Below are 23,440 nucleotides of genomic sequence, written 5' to 3'. Positions count from 1 at the left end.
AAAAACACGAGTATCAAACTCTGCAAGGTGTCAGACACTCTTCTAGGTGGACAAAACGAATTCCTTTAGCACCCCCACTCTGGTGAGAGAAACAGAGAAAATAAGAGGCAATAAACAGATGATATGTCAGGAGGTGGTGTTAAGAACAAAAAATAATAAAGCAGGGATAAAAGGGCTAGAGAGTAATAAGCTAGAAGTGGAGGATGTATACTTTTGATTTACACAGAAGACTGAGCATTTACCAGTTCTTTAAACTGATGTCGTACATCGGCAGATTATTGAACTCTACCTGGTCAAAAGAAAACCAGACATGAGAATCGCAGCTCTGTTTGATGCATTCATCCATACTCATCATACCATACTCATACCCACTCATCAACCATACTCATCATACTCAACAATGTCAACTATTGTTGGTTTAAGCCAGGCTGAATCCGATAATAAGACCACAGATATTTGCCCCCCAGTGAGAAGAGTTATAAAATGCTATTATGACTCTATGGAAAATGGCAGGTCACCGGTTTAATGTAGCAGTTGCAGTATTGAAGAGTTTATGCAGTATAAATGGGTATGATGTTTCACATAAATAATTTTTTCTTTTTAAAGCCTTAAGTTTGCAACCTACTTTTATAGTACTATTATAAAACCAATTAGGTTTGGTTTATTTAACAGAGCTTTCTGCTGCCAAATAAAGTAGTACATGGATGTGTGTGTGTGTGTGTGTGTGTGTGTGTAAGTTCTTCTCTAAACCTTCCTGGATATAAAGTTCTGCATTCCATCCCTGCTCAAGTTGCAAATTTTAAAATATTCGGTATTGACTATTTACTAATGGTTATGTTTCCTGAGAGTTGAAAGACATAGCTACAATAATCAAAATATGCTCTAACAGGTGCCCTCATGACTTAAATCTACTTTTTACTACAGGTAATTGCATTTTCTTTTGATATGAAATTTAGGAAAGCATTGTAAATACACCCAGACCATTCTCCTATTTCATCTTTCCCCAGAATTCCCTTTTCAAAATTCCTGGAATCCTAACTTTATTCCATGAAGATTTTTAAGGAATAGTTACTGTGATTAATCATTGGCATCATTAACTGAATGTTTCAGATTTTCACATTATGCTGAACATTTTTGACTGGATCAATTATGGTAAATGCAAGATTTTTGTTCATCAAGGATAATCATTCCAATTTTGTTATAACCATCCTGCAGGGCTCTCTCCATTTGCATCAAAAAGTGAAATAGGATATTCAAACTAATGTTTATGTATGTGCTTATTCACACAAATACATATGTACAAGCTTATGAAGTGGGGGAGAAAGGAATAAAAAATCCAACAAATTGTTTAGTGTCCAAAAGGTAGGAAATGGCTATGCCAACAAGCGGCAACGCTTGGATGGGTTTCATCAGATGCAAACCACAATGTGCCTCCTAACGAGATCAAATTTGAGCCTATTTAGAATTCTCCGACTGTGTCTGAGCTCCACCATCAGGAGGATGCGGAAAGGGAGAACCACAGAGTTGATTCTAGTTGGAATATGAGAAATAAGAAGATGATAGAAGAAATGGCAAAAGAGAAGAATGACAGAGTCTTAATAAGGTCTGGGATGGGTCAAGGACACGAATTCAGTACTTTATCAAGGGCAGCCTTGGTTCCGACTTCATGCTCTGTTATCCCATCTGCCACTCGATTTCTGCCTGGTTACATCAATGAATATTCGACTTTTCATCTGAAGCACACTCCAGACCCTAATTCCCAGGGTTGCTCTTGTAAGAGTCCTTCTCTTAATTAATTTCATGACATTTGTTATAATTGAAAGTGATTTTATCCCTCACTTTTTCAGTTACTGTATGAAGTCACCCTGAGGACTGAAAACTATGAGCCACCGTGACGGGAAAACTGTTTTTAAAAATCAGCCAGAAAAGCGGTAATGAGTCTTAAAGATGGGACTGGCTTCACTTATTTCTTATAGGTCTCTCATCTATTGCTAAAGGAAATATTACAAATATTACCAACATTTTTTTTTCCAGGTACTTCAACACTGTGGCCCTGATTAATGCTTTCGGTTACTTTTTCTTCCAGGAGCCTTGGCTGCCAAAGGGTGACTCTGCACAAGAACATGTTTCTGACTTACATCCTGAATTCTATGATTATCATCATCCACCTGGTTGAAGTCGTACCCAATGGAGAGCTCGTGAGAAGGGATCCGGTAAGCATTGCATGATTTGCTTGTGATTTATTCTTAAGGACATAGTACCTATAAATAGTGACCATGGTGCTATTGTCTGACTCAAACAGCTGTTTATATGTGTGATCATATTTACTTTTACAGTTGAGTTTTGCATAAAGCATGGTGTATCATTTCTGTATAGTGATCGTAAGTAATTGCTATGTGCAGTAGTAAAGGGCTGGGAATAATTCAGTCATAACCAAATAAGAATTATATAACAAATCATGACTTTTACTATTGATCAAAAATGTACTCACATCCATGGGAAGTTTACTGAGCACATATTGTAAACATAGGCAATATCAGGTATACTAAGACAATGCCTCAATGTGTCACTAATGGGTTACAGGTAAGCCTATATAGGAATCCTCTTCGCTTCCTGACACAGGGCTGGGCTTGTGCCAGTCAACTGAGCTGTAAGTAGCTATGCATTTACTGTGGTAAGCCATATAAACACTGTCATGTTTTTGTCTGCATGACTTGAAAAAGGTCTAAATACCCCGAGCTCGCTCACTCTCCTTTCCCAGTCTCTGCTGATGATCCCCATTGACTGAGCTCAGCCATAAACTGAGGGCAAGGAAGCCCTGATGGAGATGTACAGATGGGTTTCTCTGGGCCCAGGGCAGTGGGAGCAGGATGGAGAGTGCATTTTAAAGCACAAACAGAAGCAATCTAGCACACAATGAATGACCAAGGGATATTTTCATTCTTGTTTCTCTGCTTAACTGTGTTATGCAAGCATCTGTAGATAGCCTCATCTTTCAAAACTGGCATTTGACAGCTCTGCCAACCCAAAGACAAAAATGCGTGAAATCTGCCCAGAGCGTGCATCCTGCGTGGCGGTGGCATGGCATGGGAAAGCAGCTCAACTTGGCTTCTAAGGAATCCACAGTGTTAATCATTTTTGCAGCGTGGATATATCCAGAAAGATACTATGGTCCATCTTTTAAAACCATGGTGTCTGTTATCTGAGACAGTCTTATCTTACCTGCAGAATGTGATCCAACGGGTTTATCTTGATGAGTTTTCTTTTTTAATGTCAGCTGATTTTAATAAAAATCATTTCATTTCATCTAGTCTTCCCACGACCCTAGCAAAGGATGGATATTATTCCCATTATTAACTGAGTAAACCAAGGCTCAATAAAGGGACAGGTCCTCTCTACTGTGGTAATTTAGAGATGGGATTCAAACCAAGACATGTCTCACTCAGAAGCCCATCCTGTCTCCTATATACCACATGGTGCTCTTGATTTATTTCCTTAGGAAGATGTGTTCTTAAAGAAAAGGGCTCAATCATAAAAAAAAAAAAAAAGAAAAGAAATCTTGCCATTTGTGACGACGTGGCTGGAATAGAGGGTATTATGCTAAGCAAAATAAGTCAATCAGAGAGAGACAATTATATGATCTCACTCATATGTGGAATTTAAGAAACAAAACAGAGGATCATAGAGGAAGAGAGGAAAAAATAAGACAAGATGAAATCAGAGAGGGAGACAAACCATAAGAAATCATAGGAAACAAACTGAGGGTTGCTGGAGGGGAGAGAGATGAGGGGATGGGGTAACTGGGTGATGGACATTAAGGAGGGCACGTGATGTGATGGGCACAGGGTATTATATAAGACTGATGAATCACTGACCTGCACCTCTGAACCAGTAATACATTATGTGTTAATTAATTGAATTTAAATTTTTAAAAAAGTAAAAAAGAAAGAAAGAAAGAAAGAAAGAAAGAAAGAAAGAAAGAAAGGGGCTGAGCCATTCCAAAGTGGTAATTGTCCATAGTTGGATGCATACACTATGTTTAATTAGGGAAGCTGACTCCTACTAAGATGTAGAAGCAATTAACTAAGCATTTCTCAGCAGAAAAGACTCAAATTTTAGGTTTCCCATACCCCATTAAGTGTGGAAATCCTGAAAAAGTTTCTATCTATGTGGAGGAGGCCAGGAAATGGCACTTTAGTCATTAAAGAATCAATGCGGTGTTCAGCCACATAGTGAAGTACTGTAAATTCTTGAGTAGGCTCTCTCCCATACCCACATGTCATTCCACCAGCCCACTCTCTAGAGGCTTGTAGGGTGAAGGGGGCCTCTTATCCATTGGGTAAGACCATACTAGTTTAGTATGGTCTTCCCTAAATAGTCTAAATTCAGGATTTTTCTGAATTCGCTGTTCAATTACAGAAGCCATTTAACCTTATCCATCAACGAGAAAAATAAAAACTGCCCTGCTTACTTCCAAGAGCTTGTCCTGGAGTCCCAAAAGAAGCATAAAGCTTTTAAAAATTCCCAAGGGCTCAATATTGCAAGTGATTGCTCACAGGGTTGCTGCTAACTCTTGCCCTGCAACTAACGCCCTAGGTCTCTGCACTTGGCTTCCCTAACTCATCTATTAGTCTACTCATTGCTCTTAACAGTCTCATGAGTTATCATCACGGGGTGTTTTCACTTTCATAGATACTTTAGGGGCAGACGTGCCTGTATACTTTGCCAGTCACCATGCACAGACTGCCTCTTAGCCATCACCAGGTCCACCTGGCTCCGCCTTGCAGCTTCTCTATTGCCTGGAAACGTATAATAAAGCCTGTAAGCAGATGTCCAGGGACCCAGTTCAACCACCGTGCTGCTGATCTCCTGGGAGAATGTAAGTGTGAGCATAGAGGAGCCAGAGATATTAACAGGAAGCTTTCTCATGGAAGAGTGAGGGTGGCTCTGTCGCACACATTAGGCACTCTCAAAATGACCTAAGTTTGAAAAACAGGAAAGAAGCTTATCTTTTTGGCATGACTAGCACCTGGTTCTGCCAATCAATACATTGTTAACCTAACAGACTTATTACTTTTAGCTATGCGAGAACAAACTTCCTAGGGAAAAATAGTAAAATCTTGAAAGGTAGACTTTAATCCAATCAATCAAGTGTTTATTGAGTGCCCCAAACTCAAATTTTAGTCTTTAAGCTGAACTGAATTCATAGAATTTGGGGAACATAGCTATTTATGACATTCCCTTCACTATCCCTAGAAATAGACCACACCTCATGCACACAGGGTTTCCTATGTCTCTCAACCATACATGGGGGATTCAGCCCTTTGTTTACCTATTTCCAAGTGTTTTAAGTTTTGGGTTTTTTTTTTTTTAACGGAAAACAAAGGAGCAAAAAGACTGTGTTCCTGAAAGAGAAGCCTCATCTCCTCTGAGGGCAGACAAAATGAGAAAAAGCCACCAATAATAAGCCACTGGCAGTGGGAAAAAGGGAACGGTCATAATGTGTGAACACCCTGTGCCCTCTTTCACATTTCCAGAAGTCTTTTTATTCCATAAGACAAAATTTGGAAATCTGCACCCTTTACCAAATACATATAAATAGTGTTGGCTAAAAAGAAATGGCTACAATGACAAAAATTATTTCATATTTGTAAATCGTAAAGCATAATGCACTTGGCCCCCCAAAACTAGGTCATTTGTGTTTAGTACGTTTTCTGTTTGCGACAGTCATTGTCTTCCAGTGAGATACTGCTAAATCTCCTTTCTAACTCTCCGTATGCCAACACACAGAGCTGCTCTCTCTAAGCAAACTAAGTCAGTTCAAGAAAGGGCAAGTAAGAATCCTCGAGTAGACGTGTCTTATATGTTCTTCATCCCTGAAACTGCTTATTTCCACGAGAGACACAGATCTTGAAATCTGTGTTGTAGCTCACCTTGAAAATACATATTCTGTCATAAATGGGTTCATAGAAGCCCAATTTATTTATTAAGTATCGCTTCCCATCCAGAAGACTCTGAAAGTGAACTGCAATTGAAACTATAAATTCAGGCATCAAGAAAGGAGAAATTTTCCCTGTTGTAATAATATATCTAAATGTATAGGGGATAAGCAAGAACTAGGAAAAGTTTAAGTAGGAAAGCCCCATCTTTTCTAAGAGTTAAGTTCTCCACCTCTAAAGAGACAGACAAAATAACATCTCAACACTGAGAATCAGGTCATCAATATATTACTAAGTCACATGCAAAATTATATATTTAAAATTTACTTTAAATGAATTATTTGAAATATTGCATTTTTCTTGAAAAAGTGACATTCCAGAAAACTTAGATTAAGGTTTATCCATAGCCAAGAAGAGTGGAGTTAATAAAGAAAAGTCCAAGGAAAGACCAAAAAAAAAAAAAAAACCCACAAGAAATTTTTGAAAAGGGGAAGTTATTGGACATTGTCAATTACAAGTACCAATTGCAGTTACAACTAACAAATATATATATATATATATATATCAAATATATATATCAAATATATATATCAAATATATATATATAACTGCAGCCATAACTTAAAGCATACTTATCAGCATTCCATTTATCTATGATTCAGGTATGTGTCTCCTTTAAAAGAACAGAATATATAATTTTTAAAGACACTTTTTCTCTTATGCAAACTAAAGGCAGAGTTGTGGATTATTTTTTCATTTTGACCCAATTCTCAGGTCACTGAATCAGCAGTTAAGAGGCAGAAAGATTTTCCCTCCCAGTGCCCAAGGGAATATATTAAAAAGAAAGTTATTTCTTGAAAAGGAGGCTGCATCATCCCCAGTGCTGTTGCACTACTTCTATAAGAGTTGATTTTGCTGGGGGCAGAAGAAGCAATGTTCTCACTCCTCAGTAGGGAATCCCCATGGGTTTGTGGTCCCTTTCCCATCAAAGTAGCTAGTTTCTTCCCTTGGAAGTTTTTTAGTTAGGCAGATTCTCTCCTGTAAAACCAAGGGTGAGAATTTCATTCCTTGACATTCTTTTTTAAAAAGTTAAACTCAGAATAACTCATGGCATAGATAAGGGCTGAACAGAGCCTCAGTTTATTGAGTGATGTGAAAATTACCCATTGTCATTTGTGTCATTTGAGCATTTCATTTCCATAATATCTAAAATTTCATTTTCTTGTTCTATCTGCTTATTTGATAATCTTCATGTAGAGAGTCAGGAGGCAGAATTAAAAGCATTGTTCTTACTGCATCTAAAGGAAGCTGGCAGCATATTTGTCATTTTCTAGAAAGAAATGTCTCTCTGTACCTTTTCTTTGGGTCTAAAAGGGACAATACAGGGAAATTAGTTTTTACCGGGAACCTGGGCCCTTTGCACTTCAAAAGCCAAAATAAGCCAGTCACATTTTCTATAGCCTCTTATATAAGTAAAGTCAGATGGGTCCCAAGTTGGGAAAAACAAAATGAATTTCTTCTAATTTTAATTTGTTCGGGACAGTTGAGCTACCAGACTATTGTTCAGACTATGTCAGAACTTCATTCTTATCGCAGGAAGATCAGTTTGGAATGGATGCCGAGAACTGAGACACCGGAGACAGATGAAACCCAGGGTTGGAAACTGGACTCCTCATACCCAGCCCAGAGGAGGCTGGTGCAAGGGAGGGCATCTCAGTGTGAGAGAGATGACAGGGACAGCAGAGTTTTTGAGATGAGAGAGATCAGTGCAGGTAAAAATAGACTGGAATTATCCACTTTAGTAGCCTATGGAAGAAATTGGAATGAAAAAGTATGATGGATTTGAGGGACAATGCAGAGAGAATGATGGTAAGGAAATATCCTACTCCGATCTTTTATGCCATTTCACTTTACTTATACATCAAAACCAATAAATGGTATTTTATTTTATTTTTTTTTTAAGATTTTATTTATTTATTTGACAGAGATAGAGACAGCCAGCGAGAGAGGGAACACAAGCAGGGGGAGTGGGAGAGGAAGAAGCAGGCTCATAGCAGAGGAGCCTGATGTGGGGCTCGATCCCATAACGCCAGGATCACACCCTGAGCCAAAGGCAGACGCTTAACCGCTGTGCCACCCAGGCGCCCCAATAAATGGTATTTTAACCAAGATCATGTGGTGCAGAAAAGTATGGAAGATTTCCTTATTTCTTTTAAAATTTGTTGTTTATAACTGACCACTTTCCCATATGGATTTGAAGAATTTATTGCTAAAATGGCTATAAAACCTCAGCCCAACCTATAGTTTCTCTCATGGCCAATCCGGGTGGTTCCTCTGCACGGGAAACCAGTGACTTACAAATGGTACCTTGTGAGATGGTTTATGTAGCGAGGCTTCATGTCAACGTTTGCAGCTAGCTTCCCCTGCTTGGAAAAGGCTATCATGAATTTCTTATAGATTTGTTTTCATTCTCAAAAAGCTTCTAGTTGAAACAGAAGGAATTTTTTATTCTCCCTTGGTGGTACACACTGTTGGTTCGTTGCTAGGAAGCTATGGAGCAAGTCAGTTTGAGATTTGCTGTGCTTAGCGGGATTGCTCCAGATACTACGGCATTGATCTCACTGATCTTACAGGATCTCAAATCCTTAGCTCTTACTCTTACTTACAGATTATTCTGCAACGTTAAGCAACGTACTTATCCTCACTTTTCTAATGTGTAAAGTGCAGGTGATAATAGCACCTTCCTCGTAGAGTCGTTTGTGAGGGTTAAATGAACTGATACACTTAAAATCTTCAGAACAGTCTGGCACATAACAACTCTCAAATGTTAGCTATTATTATTTACATTCTAGTTGTTACCATTGTCGTTAGGCCTCAAGCACTTGTCATTTTCTCACGGTGGCACCTAGTTTCATTTCTGCATTACACAGCGTAGATTTGGAAACTTCAGAGCATTTGAAAAAAAAAAAAAAAACTGCTTAAATCCAAAAGGGACCAAGTGTAAAAGCACAATGCCGAGAATACTCAGAGGTTAGTAAATCAGAAATGACGAAAAGGGCGGTGGTCTGAGAAAATAAAACTAAGTCAGTATTGGCTTGAGAACCTCTAGTGAAAAGTGACACGATATCTTCATTATACCATACAGAGAAGGGCTCTTGAACGTAGCAAGCTGTTAATTTGTATTCCCCTGTCGCATTTCTTTCTTTTTTTTTTTTAAGATGTTATTTATTTATTTGACAGAGAGAGAGACAGCCAGCAAGAGAGGGAACACAAGCAGGGGGAGTGGGAGAGGGAGAAGCAGGCTTCCCGCTGAGCAGGGAGCCTGATGGGGGGCGGGATCCCAGAACTCTGGATCATGACCTGAGCCAAAGTCAGACGCTTAAAGACTGAGCCACCCAGGCACCCCTCCCCATTGCATTTCTAACAGGTTTTTTTTCCATCCTGTGTGTATCCTGCTTTTCTGTTTACTGTGGCTTTGTTTTCTGAACACTTCCAGAGTGCTTCCTTTGCCAATTTGTAGGTCATCTTCCAACTTTCTTATCTTACATGGGACTTTTATCTCCAATGCTTTTTTCCCCCCAAACACACCAAATCATGACTACAGTTCCACAGATTCAAGCTCATTTTCTCTCAGGCTTTATCAGAAATCAGCTCAGGATTGCATGACAGGCTCACATTTAATTGAAAATGTTACATCCTTAATTCCTCTGGAGAAAGACTGCAGTACTTCCTTACAAAGTTATTTAATGCTGACTTTCTGACTGGGGAATTTTTCTCCTTCATTCAGCTAGCTTTAAAGACTGTACAAGTTGACAATTTTCAAGTTGATATGAGTGTCTTTTGCTCCTTCGTTTATCAACTGCACTGGCATCTTGACAAAAAGTACCGTAATTCCATCTCACGAGGTTTTAGTATACATGTGAATCAAAGTCAGGACTTTCCCACTGTATTGTGAGTCTACTGGAACATAGATAATTAGGATTATCGGCACTGAAAGGCCAGCAAGTAACCAAAACAGGAATCAGATATTGAGGAAATTCCTTCCATACCCTAAACCTATTCAGAGTGGCCCATAGACCAACAGTATCAGGATCCCCAGGTACTCCCTAGAAATGCAGAATCTCAGGTCCCACGTTAGACCTTCTAAATCATGATCTCTACTACTGGGGCCCAAGAACCTGTGTTTTAACAGGCTGTACAAGTGATTTTGATGCATGCTAAAATTTGAGAAAATCACCCCCATAGGAAGATAATTACTGTAGATGCCTTTATTATTTACATTTGAACCGCACATATTTGGAAGGATGCATTATAAAATGCTTTCAGGAACTCAGACTCCTGTAAGCAAACCATAGCCACCCCTTTTAGAATTTAATATCAAGAAGTCGATTAGGGGCACCTGGGTGACATGAGTTCGTTGAGCGTCCAACTCTTGGTTTTGGCTCCAGTCATGATCTCAGGGTGTGGGATCAAGCCCCACATAGGGCTCCACATTCAGCACAGAGTCTGCTTGAGATTCTCTCTCTCTCTCCCTCTGCGACCCTCAACCTTATAAAATAAATAAATAAATAAATCTTTTTTAAAAAGGAGTAGGTTAAAGGGCATTTTCAAGCTTGTAAGATAAGTGGAGGGATGGAGAGGAAAAGTTACGCAATATTCCGTTTTAGTTCTCCATGTATCAAAATAACCCTCTCACTTCAATAGAAGAGAGCTGGGGAAATAACCAGCCTAACTAAATGTCAGTCTCACTTAATCCATCCTCCCTGGTGGACAAACAAAATGTTTGCCCACAAATTCACTGTGTTGTTCACTCCAGTTCCAAATAATTCAGGGAAGATCATGGAGATGCAGCCCCATTCCCCAAAAGTTTGTGCCCACGTAAAACAGAATGATCTACACATCATGTACATACAAGAGGCAGAACAAGCCGGAGACATAGTGCCGGCTGGTGCCTTGTTGACGTACATATATATGTTGGCCAGCTCTACCTGGAACATTCACGGAAGAACAAAAATGTGATTTCCAGAAGCTTATCAGACTCCAGCAAAATCGACTAGAAGATCAGAATCCTTTTTGTTTTGGCTTTTAGTTGTGATTAACCTACCTCTCTCCCACGAGGATTTTCTTCTCTACATGTTTACCCACCACTCCTCCCCATCTCCTAGTTCTTCTGCATGGTTTCATCCCAGTTTTCACCTGTGACCAATCCTGGTGGTCTGTGTGGAAGTGACTAGAACATGGACAAAGGGGCGCCTGGGTAGCGCAGTCGTTCAGCGTCTGCCTTCGGCTCAGGGCGTGATCCCGGCGTTCCAGTATCGAGTCCCACATCAGGCTCCTCCGCTGGGGGCCTGCTTCTTCCTCTCCCACTCCCCTGCTCTGTACCCTCTCTCGCTGGCTGTCTCTCTGTCACATAAATAAAATAAAATCTTTAAAAAAAAAAAAAAAAAGAACATGGACAAAGCCCTAATCTAAGTAGTCATTCACCGGAGACTGCATTGCCCCTACAGGCCTGACTGCTTTTTCCAAAGGAAACCCCACATTGACTCTGAAAGCATAAAATACGTCTTCCATTGCACCTAGGCCCAGGGTGGCATGTTTCCCTGGAGAAACTGGAAGAAGCCCTTTCCAATATTTCCTGATTCACACAACATCCTGAGACACCCGTGAATGACGCAAAACACTTCTCTGGAGTAGCACTACTGCAGCTCCCCAAAAAGTTCTAAAGAGAAGTTGCCCTGAAAAAAGTAATCACAAATCTCCCTCATAGGAAGATAAAGAGACCTTGAGGATTTAGAAATATCATTTAGAAATAAAAACACCTCTGAAAAGAAAATGTACACTCCTGTGACTAGAGCAAGGTAAACGCTAGTCTGAAAAGCAGACATGTGATAGGAAAAACCTAGGATAAAAACAAGAAGGTGAAGATCTTCACTGAAACCTGAAATTTGAGGGTATGAAGCACCAGGCCAGATGTAAGCTACCTTTGAAATAAATATATCACATTCCAGAGAAACATTCTCATTTCTCCCTCTGAACTCTGCACATTTGGAATACAATTCAATGGTTGATATGTTGGGGAAACAGATAACATTCCTAACAGCATGAAATAATCAGTCACCTAATAAAGAAATTGATTTAAAGAATATAAAGTTTTGGGGCACCTGGGTGGCTCAGTCGGTTAAGTGTCTGCCTTCAGCTCAGGTCATGATCCTGGGTCCTGGAATCGAGTTGTGCGTCAGTCTCCTTGCTCAGCAGGGAGTCTGTTTCCTCCCTCTGCCCCTCCCCTCCATGTGCACATGCACTCTTTCTCTCTCTCTCAAATAAACAAAAATCTTTTAAAAAATAAATAATATAAAGTTTTGCTTATAAATTTACAAATTATTCTCCTTAAAATGAAGGCCTAAAGAGAGAAACAGTATTGTGGAGTTGTATGATACTAAGGGTGGTGGGTGTTAACATTTGCCTATAAAAATAAAATTCTTGAATAATCAAAATTATCCTCCAGAAATCCCTTAAATCGTCTATCAAGTACAATATACATTCCTTATACAGAAATGCTTATGCACACAGAAGTTTGAGGATACTTTGGGTTGTTTTTCTGGGCAACTTTCTCTGTTGGGAATGATGAGTTCCTTGCTTTCAAATAGTTTCCAGAATAATAAGGGACCACTTACAAAAGGGAGAAAATGGCAGTGATAAATAACATCGCTAATTTTTTGCTAAGTCTTTTTGGAAACATTGTAAAACTGATACTATTTTAGAAGGAAAGAAAAGCAATAGAAAAGATGAAAAAAGTAAGTCCTTGACTCTAAAAATGTAAAATAATTTACCTTCTTTTGGTTATATACCAAAATATTCAGATACCTCATTCTCCCATAATATGCCTCCAGACACAGTTCACAACCTCAAATAATTAAGTAAGGGAAATAAAACTCTTCTCAGCATCCCTTGTCTCTCTGATCTAGTATCTCCCATTTTGTTTTGGTCTTATAACTGGGTTCAATAGTGCTTACAATGAATGAGAAATAAACACACGTTCCCCATCATATCACAGAGAATGGGAACACTTGTAAACTTTTTCACGTAAAACCAAAAGCTAATTATGAAAACCCTCTCCAGTAAGAATACTTTAAAATGATCCTGAAATCAAAATTCCTTCTCACAAATAGGGGGCAGACTGATGAAGGGCCCCATAGAGTAGGACCTTTTTCAGTCGTTTAAGAGCATGTTTTCTCTTGATTTTCTGTTTTCTAAAGAAGTGCTGTTTGGAATGATGCGGTGGGGAGAAGAGATACTAAGTATATTTGACTCAGACAAAAGCTTGTTTTCTTTTAATTGAAATGATAAGGGAAGCAGCAAAAGACATACTTTTAAATAGGCTTCATATAAAGATGGCCACTGTAGAAAAATGTTTCAATTGCATATATAAATAGTACTTCAATGGGGAGCATCCATCTTCCTGTCACATGCAATTGAATTCAGCTGATAAATAAGTCTTGCATCTCTCCTTTATGAGAAAAAAAAGTGATTATGGATTTTACATGTAATAAGCTCAAAGGCCTTGAAAAGTTCTGTATGATTTGCATGCTGTGTAAATAATTAAAAAATGTGAACCATTGTGACAGAGTAAAAAAGTAGATGTATTATCAAAATTAAACTACCCCAGGTTTATAGGCGACTATATTTTTAAATATGTTATTTAATCATTATCTCAAGACTGGGAATGTATTAAGATAAACTGCAAATCATGAAGATTGGAAGTATTTTCAGAAAGATGAATTTGTATGCCCAGTTTGAAGAACTCCGTGCAAAGAGAAGGAGCTGCTTTAGCAGGGCTACAGGGTATAAAGACAGTGAACTGTTGACTTTGGGAATGCTACCTTCTAAAGATACCAAAACTTAGAAGAACATGGCAGAGACTCAGGAGGGCCCCCTGCCAGGGATCCTGCCCAGCACTGTAAGTTTTTTTATTGGTGCCAGTAGCCTGACCCCTTCAGACATTTGCAAGAACCATAGGTCTGTTAGGAAAAAAGGACCCTGGAATTTATCTGTCAAATTTTGATTAAGCAGCTCTTTTTCGGGTTCTTGAGAAATAATCAAATTAGGTGTTAAAATATTTTCAGTGAACAGCATTATAGACACTACCCAAAGCCATATTCATTTGACTTAATTAGCATCTACTGCTCACCTTCTGTATAAATATTATTGGGTTTAAACTCTGAGGGTCGTGATAGGAGAAACAGCAGAGACAAAAAATGGTCAAGCAGACACATATTTAACAGCAATTACATGTTCACTCAATATGGAATCTAAATGTCCATTAAGTAAAATGTAACAAGGAATTACCCTGGTAAATTTAACCAATGGAGACCAGAAGTCTTTATTATTCGGGGTTTTTAAAAATATCTTTTCCTTCAAGCAAACCATGTAGATTGACCTATCAATTCATCTTCCCTGGCTCAAATAAATATAACTTTGCACTCTTCCTTCTGTGCTAAAATGAGCTGATGAGAAAACATTTTTAGAAGCTTCAGGGAAACATAAATAATCATGCTTAATCACTGGAAATCACTCTGAACCCAGAGCAAACTCTCTGCTTTAAAACATGACAAACCTGGCAGCTTTGACTTGACAGAATTAATATAGACGCTGAACCTATTCACCTGATATTCCATTTTACCAATGAAAGGGAGAAATTGCAAGTATTTTTTGTAAAAGAGAAGAGTTTTTGGTCACATACAAAACGTACTATGTGATGAAGTATGTGCTGCCTTGGCCCTTGCCAAAGATCTCCAGGGGGGAAAGCTCACCTTTGGCAGCACTTCTCAGGGCCTTCAAGACTCTAAGTTTCTTGGGAGTACAGTCAATGTTTGACAGCTTTAATCTTCCAGACTAACGCCTGCTTCCAGTACAAGGTTAATAAGTATTTGTTATGCCACATTCCATATCTGTGTTTCCTATGGTCCTCCATCACCATTCCCTTTCATTTTCCAGTCCTTCCACTCTGAGGTTTCTGTGAATGATAGGATTAAATGTGTAATCCTTTCCAGAGATATGGCATTTTAATAAGGAAAACAGTCTTAAGCTAAAGAAATGAAATTATGTGGCATTTCAGACATTATGAAGATGGTGGAATGAGTTCTGGGAGGCAAGATGGTATTCCCTAGCTCCCTTTTAGACTTCTTAGACATACCCATAGGGCAAATGGTACCAAGAATGGTTCATGGTAGATTCTTCAATGGCTGAAAGGTAGGATATACTTTGTGACCTACTGTTGCCTGCATTGCTTCCATAGATCTGTGCTGATTTCCTTTCTACTTCTCATCCCAAAATCCTTCCCTTGTCCCCAGCACAACAGAGGAACACCTCAAAACACTGACCACCTGTTCTAAGGTTGGTCTTTTCTAAAAACCCAAAAAATTCCAAAGCAGTTTTCATATGGAGGCATTCTTTCCCCCATTGAATAGTTGTGGTTTTTTTTTAAGATTTATTTATTTATTTGAGAGAGAGAGAGAAAGAGAGGGAGGGAGAGAATGAGCAGAGGTAGGGGCAGAGGGAGGGAGAGAGAGAGTCCCAAAGAGACTCTAAACTGAGCATGGAGCCTGATACAGGGCTTAATCCCATGATCCTGAGATCATGACCTGAGCTGAAACCAAGAGTCAGATGCTTAACCAACTGAGCCACCCAGGTGCAACCCATTGAATGGTTCTTAAACACTTGGACACACAATAGTTTCCATGCTATACAGATGAGAAGAATTTTCTTACGTGTGGTTGGGAGATGTAATCAGAATAAAATCCACAACTGAACATCAATATTCTACAGGATTTTGAGGTTGACTTAATTCATTAGACTAAAGAAAATCTTTGCTCTATAATTCCAATTCCATTTTTAATCAAATTACTATAAAAGCTCTTCATGCTATTTGATGGAAACCATAGATTTGTCTAATGAGTATACACAATCAAAAAAACTACAGGATCTCTTCTCTTGCTAAGTGACATTATTGCTCAACAAATTTTATGTTTTATTGAAATACAAACAGATAATGAAGACACTAAATGGTGATAAAATTCATCTGAAGCCGAAGTGGATAGTATTGCTTTTACTTCTTAGGATACATATCAATAATTCCCAGTAGAATTATCTCTTTGTTGCCTATATTAATGAAGAAAATAAAATAGAGCATAATTCACAAATTCCATATATTTTTGACTTGGAGCATTTGTTGTTTTACTTGGGAGTGATCTAGTTATATTTGAATATAGATTATTTCTTGCAATTTGGAAATCATTACTCTAAAAAAAATTACAGTATTATGACTGCTTCCTGGATGAATAGTCAAAAAGCTATTGAAGGGGCGCCTGGGTGGCACAGCAGTTGAGCGTCTGCCTTCAGCTCAGGGCGTGATCCCAGTGTTACGGGATCAAGCCCCACATCAGGCTCCTCCGCTATGAGCCTGCTTCTTCCTCTCCCACTCCCCCTGCTTGTGTTCCCTCTCTCGCTGGCTGTCTCTGTATCTGTCGAATAAATAAAAATTAAAAAAAAAAGCTATTTAAGCTTATTTGATCTCAGAGTTAATCTCTTATTACCTCATGCTGCTAAGCAGAAAATCATCCCAGAATGATGGGAAGGACTAACCTTAGGCAAGAGGCCTTGTCTCTCTGTTGAATACCTGATTTACTCTATCCTTGAGGGAAAGGTTGTAATCAAGTCAGAGATTATATGACTATACCTTATTCATCTTGATATTCACAGAGTTAGCACAGTTCCTGGCTCATAGTAGATGCTCTATAAATGTTTGTTGAATGCAACTGAATGACCTTGAATATCTCAGGCACATGATTCTTCACTAGGAACCTACATTAGAAACTCCTAAAATATTTTGAAAATACACAAGGGAGATGAGGTCTTGTTCGTGTATTTTGTGTGTTCCCCAGGTGATACTGACAAACAGCCCTAGTTATGAACCACTGATCTAAGTGGTGACCAATTTTATAGAAATTTTAATAATCATCCTGATCTAGATGTATCTAATTATGTCCATGATATATTGGGGAAAAACTAACAGACTGGTTATTTTCAGAACTTTTGTGAACTTTGAGCCATTATCCTCAAAAAGTATCTTACCCTGAACCCAAATACAACTGATCCTCATTATTCACAGATTCCATATTGCAAATTTGCCTACTTGCTAAAATTTATTTGTAAGTCCAAAATCCATTCACAGACATGCACAGAGTAGCAAAAAACACTGAGTCACTTGATGTACACATTCCCAGTTGAGGTTGAGCAAGGCAACACTCTGTCTTCTTATTTCATCTCTCATAGTGTAAATGTCCTTTTCATGGTCTACTTAATGCCCTGTTTTTCACATTTTTGTGCTTTTTTTTTTTTGGTGATTTAATTGCTTGAAATAGCCCCCAAGCACAATGTCTAAGAGCTGTCATATTCCTAAGCACAAGTGGGCTATGATGTACCTTACAGAAAAAATAGATATGTTAGATACATTTCCCTCAGGCAGAAGTTATAGTATTGTTAGCCATGAGTTCAGTGTTAATAAATCAACAATATATATTAATAAGGTATCTTTAAACAGAAACAAATAAAAGTTACATATTGATTGGTGGATGAAAATATTTTGACCAGAGGCTTATAGGAACCTAACCCTGTATTTCCCCTAGGAGCAATGGCTCAGTATTTGCTAATTCAGTTTTTGCAGTAACTTTGTAGAACATAACTACTGAGAATAATGAGAATTGACTATATATAAAACATGAAGCCAGACTGCTCTGGATGACAAATAGCCACATATTTGCACAGGGCTATCATCTTTATCTTCTTCCTATCTCTTCCTCTACAAGTGGCAGCCACCTAAGCATCTACACTGGGATTCTTGACCCAGAAAGTACAGGGCTTTCAAGGAAGAGTAGTCTTCAGGATGAATGCAGAGTATCAACTGAATCTCTTATTTCACTTATGTGTTGGAGTTCATGTGCACCTAGCAAGTATTTTCTTAGCAAATGCAAACTAATATAAAATTAAATCAAATAATTCCAATCAGAAAAGTATTCAGATGGGGGAAAAAAGTCAGTGCCTTCCTAAGCCAAATACAAATTATTTTGGATTACCTGATATTTTGAATTCTCTGCACTACTGTTCCACTTTGGTCAGAATCAAAAGTTGCTTCTGTCTCTGAAAATGCAATATTTGCCTTCTTATGGACCCAGCTGGCTTTTCCCTATGTTCTATGAGTCCCAAAAGGACTGAGCACATTGGATTCTCAGTAAATAAATTATTACTGCTATGCATTAAATAGAAATGTGCAGTCCTGAAAAGGTTAGCACAGCACTGAAGGTCATGTTATGGCTCTCTTACTTTGTGAAAAAGAAAGCCTGAAATCAGTCAGATTCAAAATGCAATAGGGAGCAACATAACATAAAGCAGGGCAGTTGGTAAAATAATAATGCAAATAATCATCTCTAATACCTCACATCTTGATTAGTAAATGTTGTTGTCAGTGTTGTTAGAGAGAGTTAAGCACAGCTAAATATCCATAGGGTAGTGATCTTCAGCCAGGAACATTTTGCTCCCCAGAGTATATTTGGTAATGTCTGGAGACGTTTTTGATTTCATGAATGGGTTGGGGCTGCTACTGTGTCTAATGGACAGAGGTAGGAATACTTCTAAATACCCAACAATGCACAGGACAGCACCTCACAACAACAACAACAAATCATCCAGTCCAAAATATCTGTAGTACCAAGATGAGAAGCCCTATTCTAAAAGTGACTACAAAATAATTTAGGGTATTCAGTTATGCAGTTTAAGCAATGATTATTTCTCTACAGACAACAATATGTAGCTGTACTGATTTCCCCAGAGATGTGGTTCCTACATCTGCATGGAGTACTAAACAAGGATGCTATTCCTAATCTCTGTGCACCAAACATTTAGATCCCAATAGAGAAGCTAAGCCTCCCCTATGAAAACAAAATCACTCACATCAATTGGGTTCAGCCTAACTCCTGCCTCACATATGAGAAATTTATCACTTGGTTCTCTCCTCTGTACTGCTAACAACACGTCACTTACAGGTCAATGAACTTTAGGAGCATAATCAACAATTTCTGGGTTATTCGCCTCATTGGCCACAGAAAAAGGGCCATAAAAGTCATGTGAAAAATCCTTGGATGCTCTCAAAAATTATGGGCCTCAGAAACATTGCAGGGAAATCAACCTGTCTAGTCTATATAAGTCACCAGAATGTAACAGGAAGAGAACATTTTGAGGACAAGTCTTCCATTGCCCTAGATGGCTGTTTACCTGTACTACTAATGCTCTATGCACTGTCATTCTGATTTGTGGGTACAGAGGGTGGCACGTGTCCACAGATGTCTTGGGGAAACTCCCTCGCTGGCTGACTGCAAATGCTTTGGCTCGTTTTCACATTTACTCTCTGTCCACTGTTACATCCTTGCCAATATCTTCCACTGACTTTCTCCATTTCTTTCTGACAGCTGAGCTGCAAGATTTTGCATTTCTTTCACCAGTACATGATGGCATGCAACTATTTCTGGATGCTCTGTGAAGGAATCTATCTGCACACACTCATCGTGGTGGCCGTGTTCACTGAGGAACAGCACCTGCGGTGGTACTATCTCTTGGGCTGGGGTATGTATTTTCCCAGCTGAGTTTTGAGCCACCTTCACCTCTGTCTGCATATTTACAGTCTCCTTCTAGTCTTGGTCTCAGAAAATGACCAGGGGCCTAGGTCTTGTGAAGAATGATGGGACACAGGTGAGGGCAGGAGTTCAGTCTCCAAGAGAGCTTGGTAGAAGCCCTTTAACAAGTTCCTATGGATTGTGATCAGCATGGGAGTCAGTGCAGAGAAGGAGGGGTGTGATTATGCGTTTCTCCGCTACCAGATGGACAAATGTGCCCTGACTGAGAGATCTGATTAGACCCTCCCTTCAGTTTTATTTATCATCTGTTTGTAGAGCAAAGGAGAGTTTCACATTTTGAATTCTGTATCTCCTCTATCTAGGCACCACTTCCCTCCCTTAAAAACATTCCTTCCTATTAATCCATCAGCACGACTCCTCCAGTGAAAGGTCAGGAGGTAGAGTCCCACTGAACAATAGACATAAATAACCTCCTGGGACTCCAGGTGAAGTCTACCTGATACCATAGTGCATGGCAAAGACTTTGAAAAGCCTGTGGTTGGCTGCTTAAACCATGGCTGCTTCTGTACGGATTGACTAAGGTAGGTTGTTGAGGTAGATGGGGCCACTCTAGAATTTCTCCCCTTCACCCAGAGGATGCTAAAGTATAGCTCACTCTGATGGAAGGAAACTAGGTAGGTGGTGAGGCAGGGAGAGGGAAAAAGCTCTGGGATAAAAAAGCATGCTGTCTTATCAAAAACAGACACAATCCTGTGAACCTCCCAAACCAGAGGAGGATCCTGACTGTAGAGCCAAAGGCTTGCCCTTGTTCTCCATTGATAGGGTGACAATGGCCTTTGGAGCAGAAGCTGTGGATTACCCTCAATTAAGCCTGCTCTTTAATGCAACATTTTACAGAGCCTCTAAAAATATTGATAGGAGAGGAAAGAGTTAATGAGGAAAGAAGATAATCCAAAGGCTTTCTGAAAACATCAACCTTTGTATTTAAACCCCTACTCAACAGGCATTGTCACCAACTGTATGGAAATATGTCTGGGAAGTCATGTAAGTGACCTAAAGTCTTTCACAGTCTAACCAGGACTGGCCCTATGCAATATTTGTTTCCATAAGACCCTCCCTAACAGGTATATACAGACTTTAACAGAAAACATGACCCAAAACCAATAGGACAGCTCTATAATAGTGGGTTAGTGGGGCAGATATTTGGATTGTGTCATCAGTGAACTGATGATGCTATGTCTCTTTGGTTGCAAGTAACAGAGAATAAGATTCTCCAATTTAACGAAGAAGAGAGAAATTCAGAATCTAGAGTATCTCACGGAAGTCAAGGGCTGAAACGCTGCCAAGTTTACTACAAGGGCTGTACTCTGGGACTAGAAAGCCAGGAGCACTCTCCCGCTATCTTTTGTCTCTATCTTTTTTTCCCCCTAAGCATCTGTTTTAACCCTTCTCTTTCTCTACGACCATAGATCACAGGGTCTCTGCTTACCCAGTCCTAATGGTCAATACAGGCTACCCCAAATTTTCCTGAGCTCACATTTTTCTGTTCCAGGTACATAAAAAGACTAGATACTTGTCTTTAAGTCCCAAATCTGAATAGCAGGACAAGAGAATCTGGTCCAACTGAAGTCAGGAGGCCAGCCATCGTTCAATGAATCATGGCCAAGGACTTTGAGAGGGCTATTATCACATAGTGCAGACATGTCTGGAGATGGGTTACCCATCCAGAAAAAATGGGAGAGGGGTCTTTGTGAACTGGACAGCCCATCTAGAATACAGCCCAAACCACCTCACCACTGTTCCCCCATGACCCCCTCATTCTGTTACCTTAACCATCCGGCGAGATTAGAAAGCAGTCTTGTCACTGTCCTGCCAGTATCACATCCAGTGCTAAGTTCTCTTGCTCTTCCTCATCCTCAAAACAGGTCAGAATACAAAGATCAAAATGGCCTTTATTATTGTTTTCTTTTAGCTGCAGTCTTCCACAAGAGGCTGATCTTACCTTTCCCTGACCTTCTCAGCCTCATACGTACCTTGACAGAGATTTCTAGTCCTCCAAAGCTAATCATACCAGGAATCAACTGAATACAGTTCAATGCCCCCAGTAGTAATTCTGATCATCACAATAGTAAGGATTGGTGCCAGTCAGATGCCTTCCAACTGAAGACCTGAAAATAACATCCCACCCCTGGCCTGCCACACACACACACACACCACCCCATTCTGTCTGATGTGTTTCACTTATTTCCTTTAAAATAGAATCTATGGCATATTTCTTATACTGGTTTTGACTATTCAAAAACATCTATCTGCCATACTCGGAAAATCTTCCATGGAGGAAAAAGGCTATAAATTTATTCTTGCCTGTGACATTCAGCAGAGATGAGGGTACCCTGGAAGGAACAATTTATAACTACTCTTTCTGTTCTGATGCATTGTGAATTAGTTATAAAACTTTAGACATCATCATAGATAGCTCAAGGAAGACATTTGCTTAACACACATGAACAATTCAAAGGGGAAAAGGAACAAGCTGCTCAGCTGTATCAAAAAGAAGGCAATAAAAATAAGTAAAAATATTTATGATACCTTAACCATTCTTAATCAGAAAAGACTTAAAACTTTATCAGAATGATTGAAGTAGGCTCCTAAGGAACATTGCACTCAGTAAGGTAAGCATGGAATCATAAACTTTAAAGAATGAGGATTTGCACTTCCCCCTAGACAGATGTTTGGAAAGACAGATAGTCAACCAATATAGTTCTAACCTGTAATTAGTTTTTAGGAGGCCAGACCTAAATCTATCTTTCTCCAGCCCTACACACACATGTGTGCGCACAGATGCTGCAAAATTCCACTAAACTCTTTACCATGTCTGAGAACAAAACTGAGAGACAGCCACGATGATGTGTTTTGAAGCAATAGTTCTGTCTTAGAACTTTGGGCAAGCATTATCTTTGGGTGGGAGAAAAACAGCTAAAAGTACAACTGAAATAACTCCTCAAGAAAAATAGTGTCACAAAATCTTTAAAGAATTTAATGGAGCAGCGAAGAAGAAAAAATTTCTACTGGTTAATGTATTTATTGTCCTTTTGAAATTATTTTCACACCTAAAAAGCATGATAGGTCCTACATTTCACAGTGCCATGAAATAAGGCATAACCTGTGCTTTGAAAAGAGTCTGAAAGTGGGACAGCAGAAGATTTGGCCCAAGAAAGCTATGTCCTGAGACCTAACTTTGTTTGCAGGTGATGTCCATCCCAACCATTCACTTCAGCTGTGAATAATATTACCTGCTTCAGGATCTGGAACAGATCCTAAAAATTATAAGGGACATGAGAAACATCACCCTCTGGGAGAAGAGTGTTCAGTGGTACAATTCTCCCCAACAGAAAGTGAAAGAATGCTTCTTTCGATAGTTACTCCCTTTCCAATTCTGCATGGGCCACTTACTAGTTGATTTCTCTCAAACAGAGGCAACTTCAAATAGTGAAGTTTAGTTCACAGAAAAAAATCATTTATTTTACAACCCTCTCCAGACTGATTCTTCAGTTTGCTGGTTCCCCTCTTGTTATAAATCAAAGAAGGAAATTCCCCCCATGGACTTTAACAACAAACACATAGAATTTATCTAGTACTCTCCCCCCAGAAAAAGAATCCTAGGGAGAAGGGATTATTTTTACCCTCCCCAACTGCAGTGGCAGGAAGGGCCATTATGGCTCTTGGGGCCTGAGGGATGAGAGGAAGAGGAAGGGGAAACAAACTGCATCAAAAGAGGCATCGTGGCTAGAGCAAGGCAAAGAGCACTGGAAATGA

General features: G+C 39.3%; 1 protein-coding gene across 1 annotated transcript in view; it reads left to right on the top strand.

Moving 5' to 3' along the window:
• Window positions 1–23,440, top strand: part of CALCR (calcitonin receptor) — a 55,146-nt gene that overhangs the window by 16,355 nt on the left and 15,351 nt on the right. Inside the window, exons 5-6 of the mRNA XM_034642535.1 lie at window positions 2,087–2,213; window positions 19,460–19,613. Of these exons, the coding sequence (XP_034498426.1) occupies window positions 2,087–2,213; window positions 19,460–19,613 (281 nt within the window). The remainder of the gene's footprint in view (window positions 1–2,086; window positions 2,214–19,459; window positions 19,614–23,440) is intronic.

The sequence above is a fragment of the Ailuropoda melanoleuca genome, chromosome 1 (assembly GCF_002007445.2).
Source record: "Ailuropoda melanoleuca isolate Jingjing chromosome 1, ASM200744v2, whole genome shotgun sequence".
In the NCBI taxonomy this organism is placed as follows: Eukaryota; Metazoa; Chordata; class Mammalia; order Carnivora; family Ursidae; genus Ailuropoda; species Ailuropoda melanoleuca.
The sequence above is the reverse complement of the archived record's forward strand: the minus strand, read 5'-3'. Positions and strand labels throughout refer to the sequence as shown.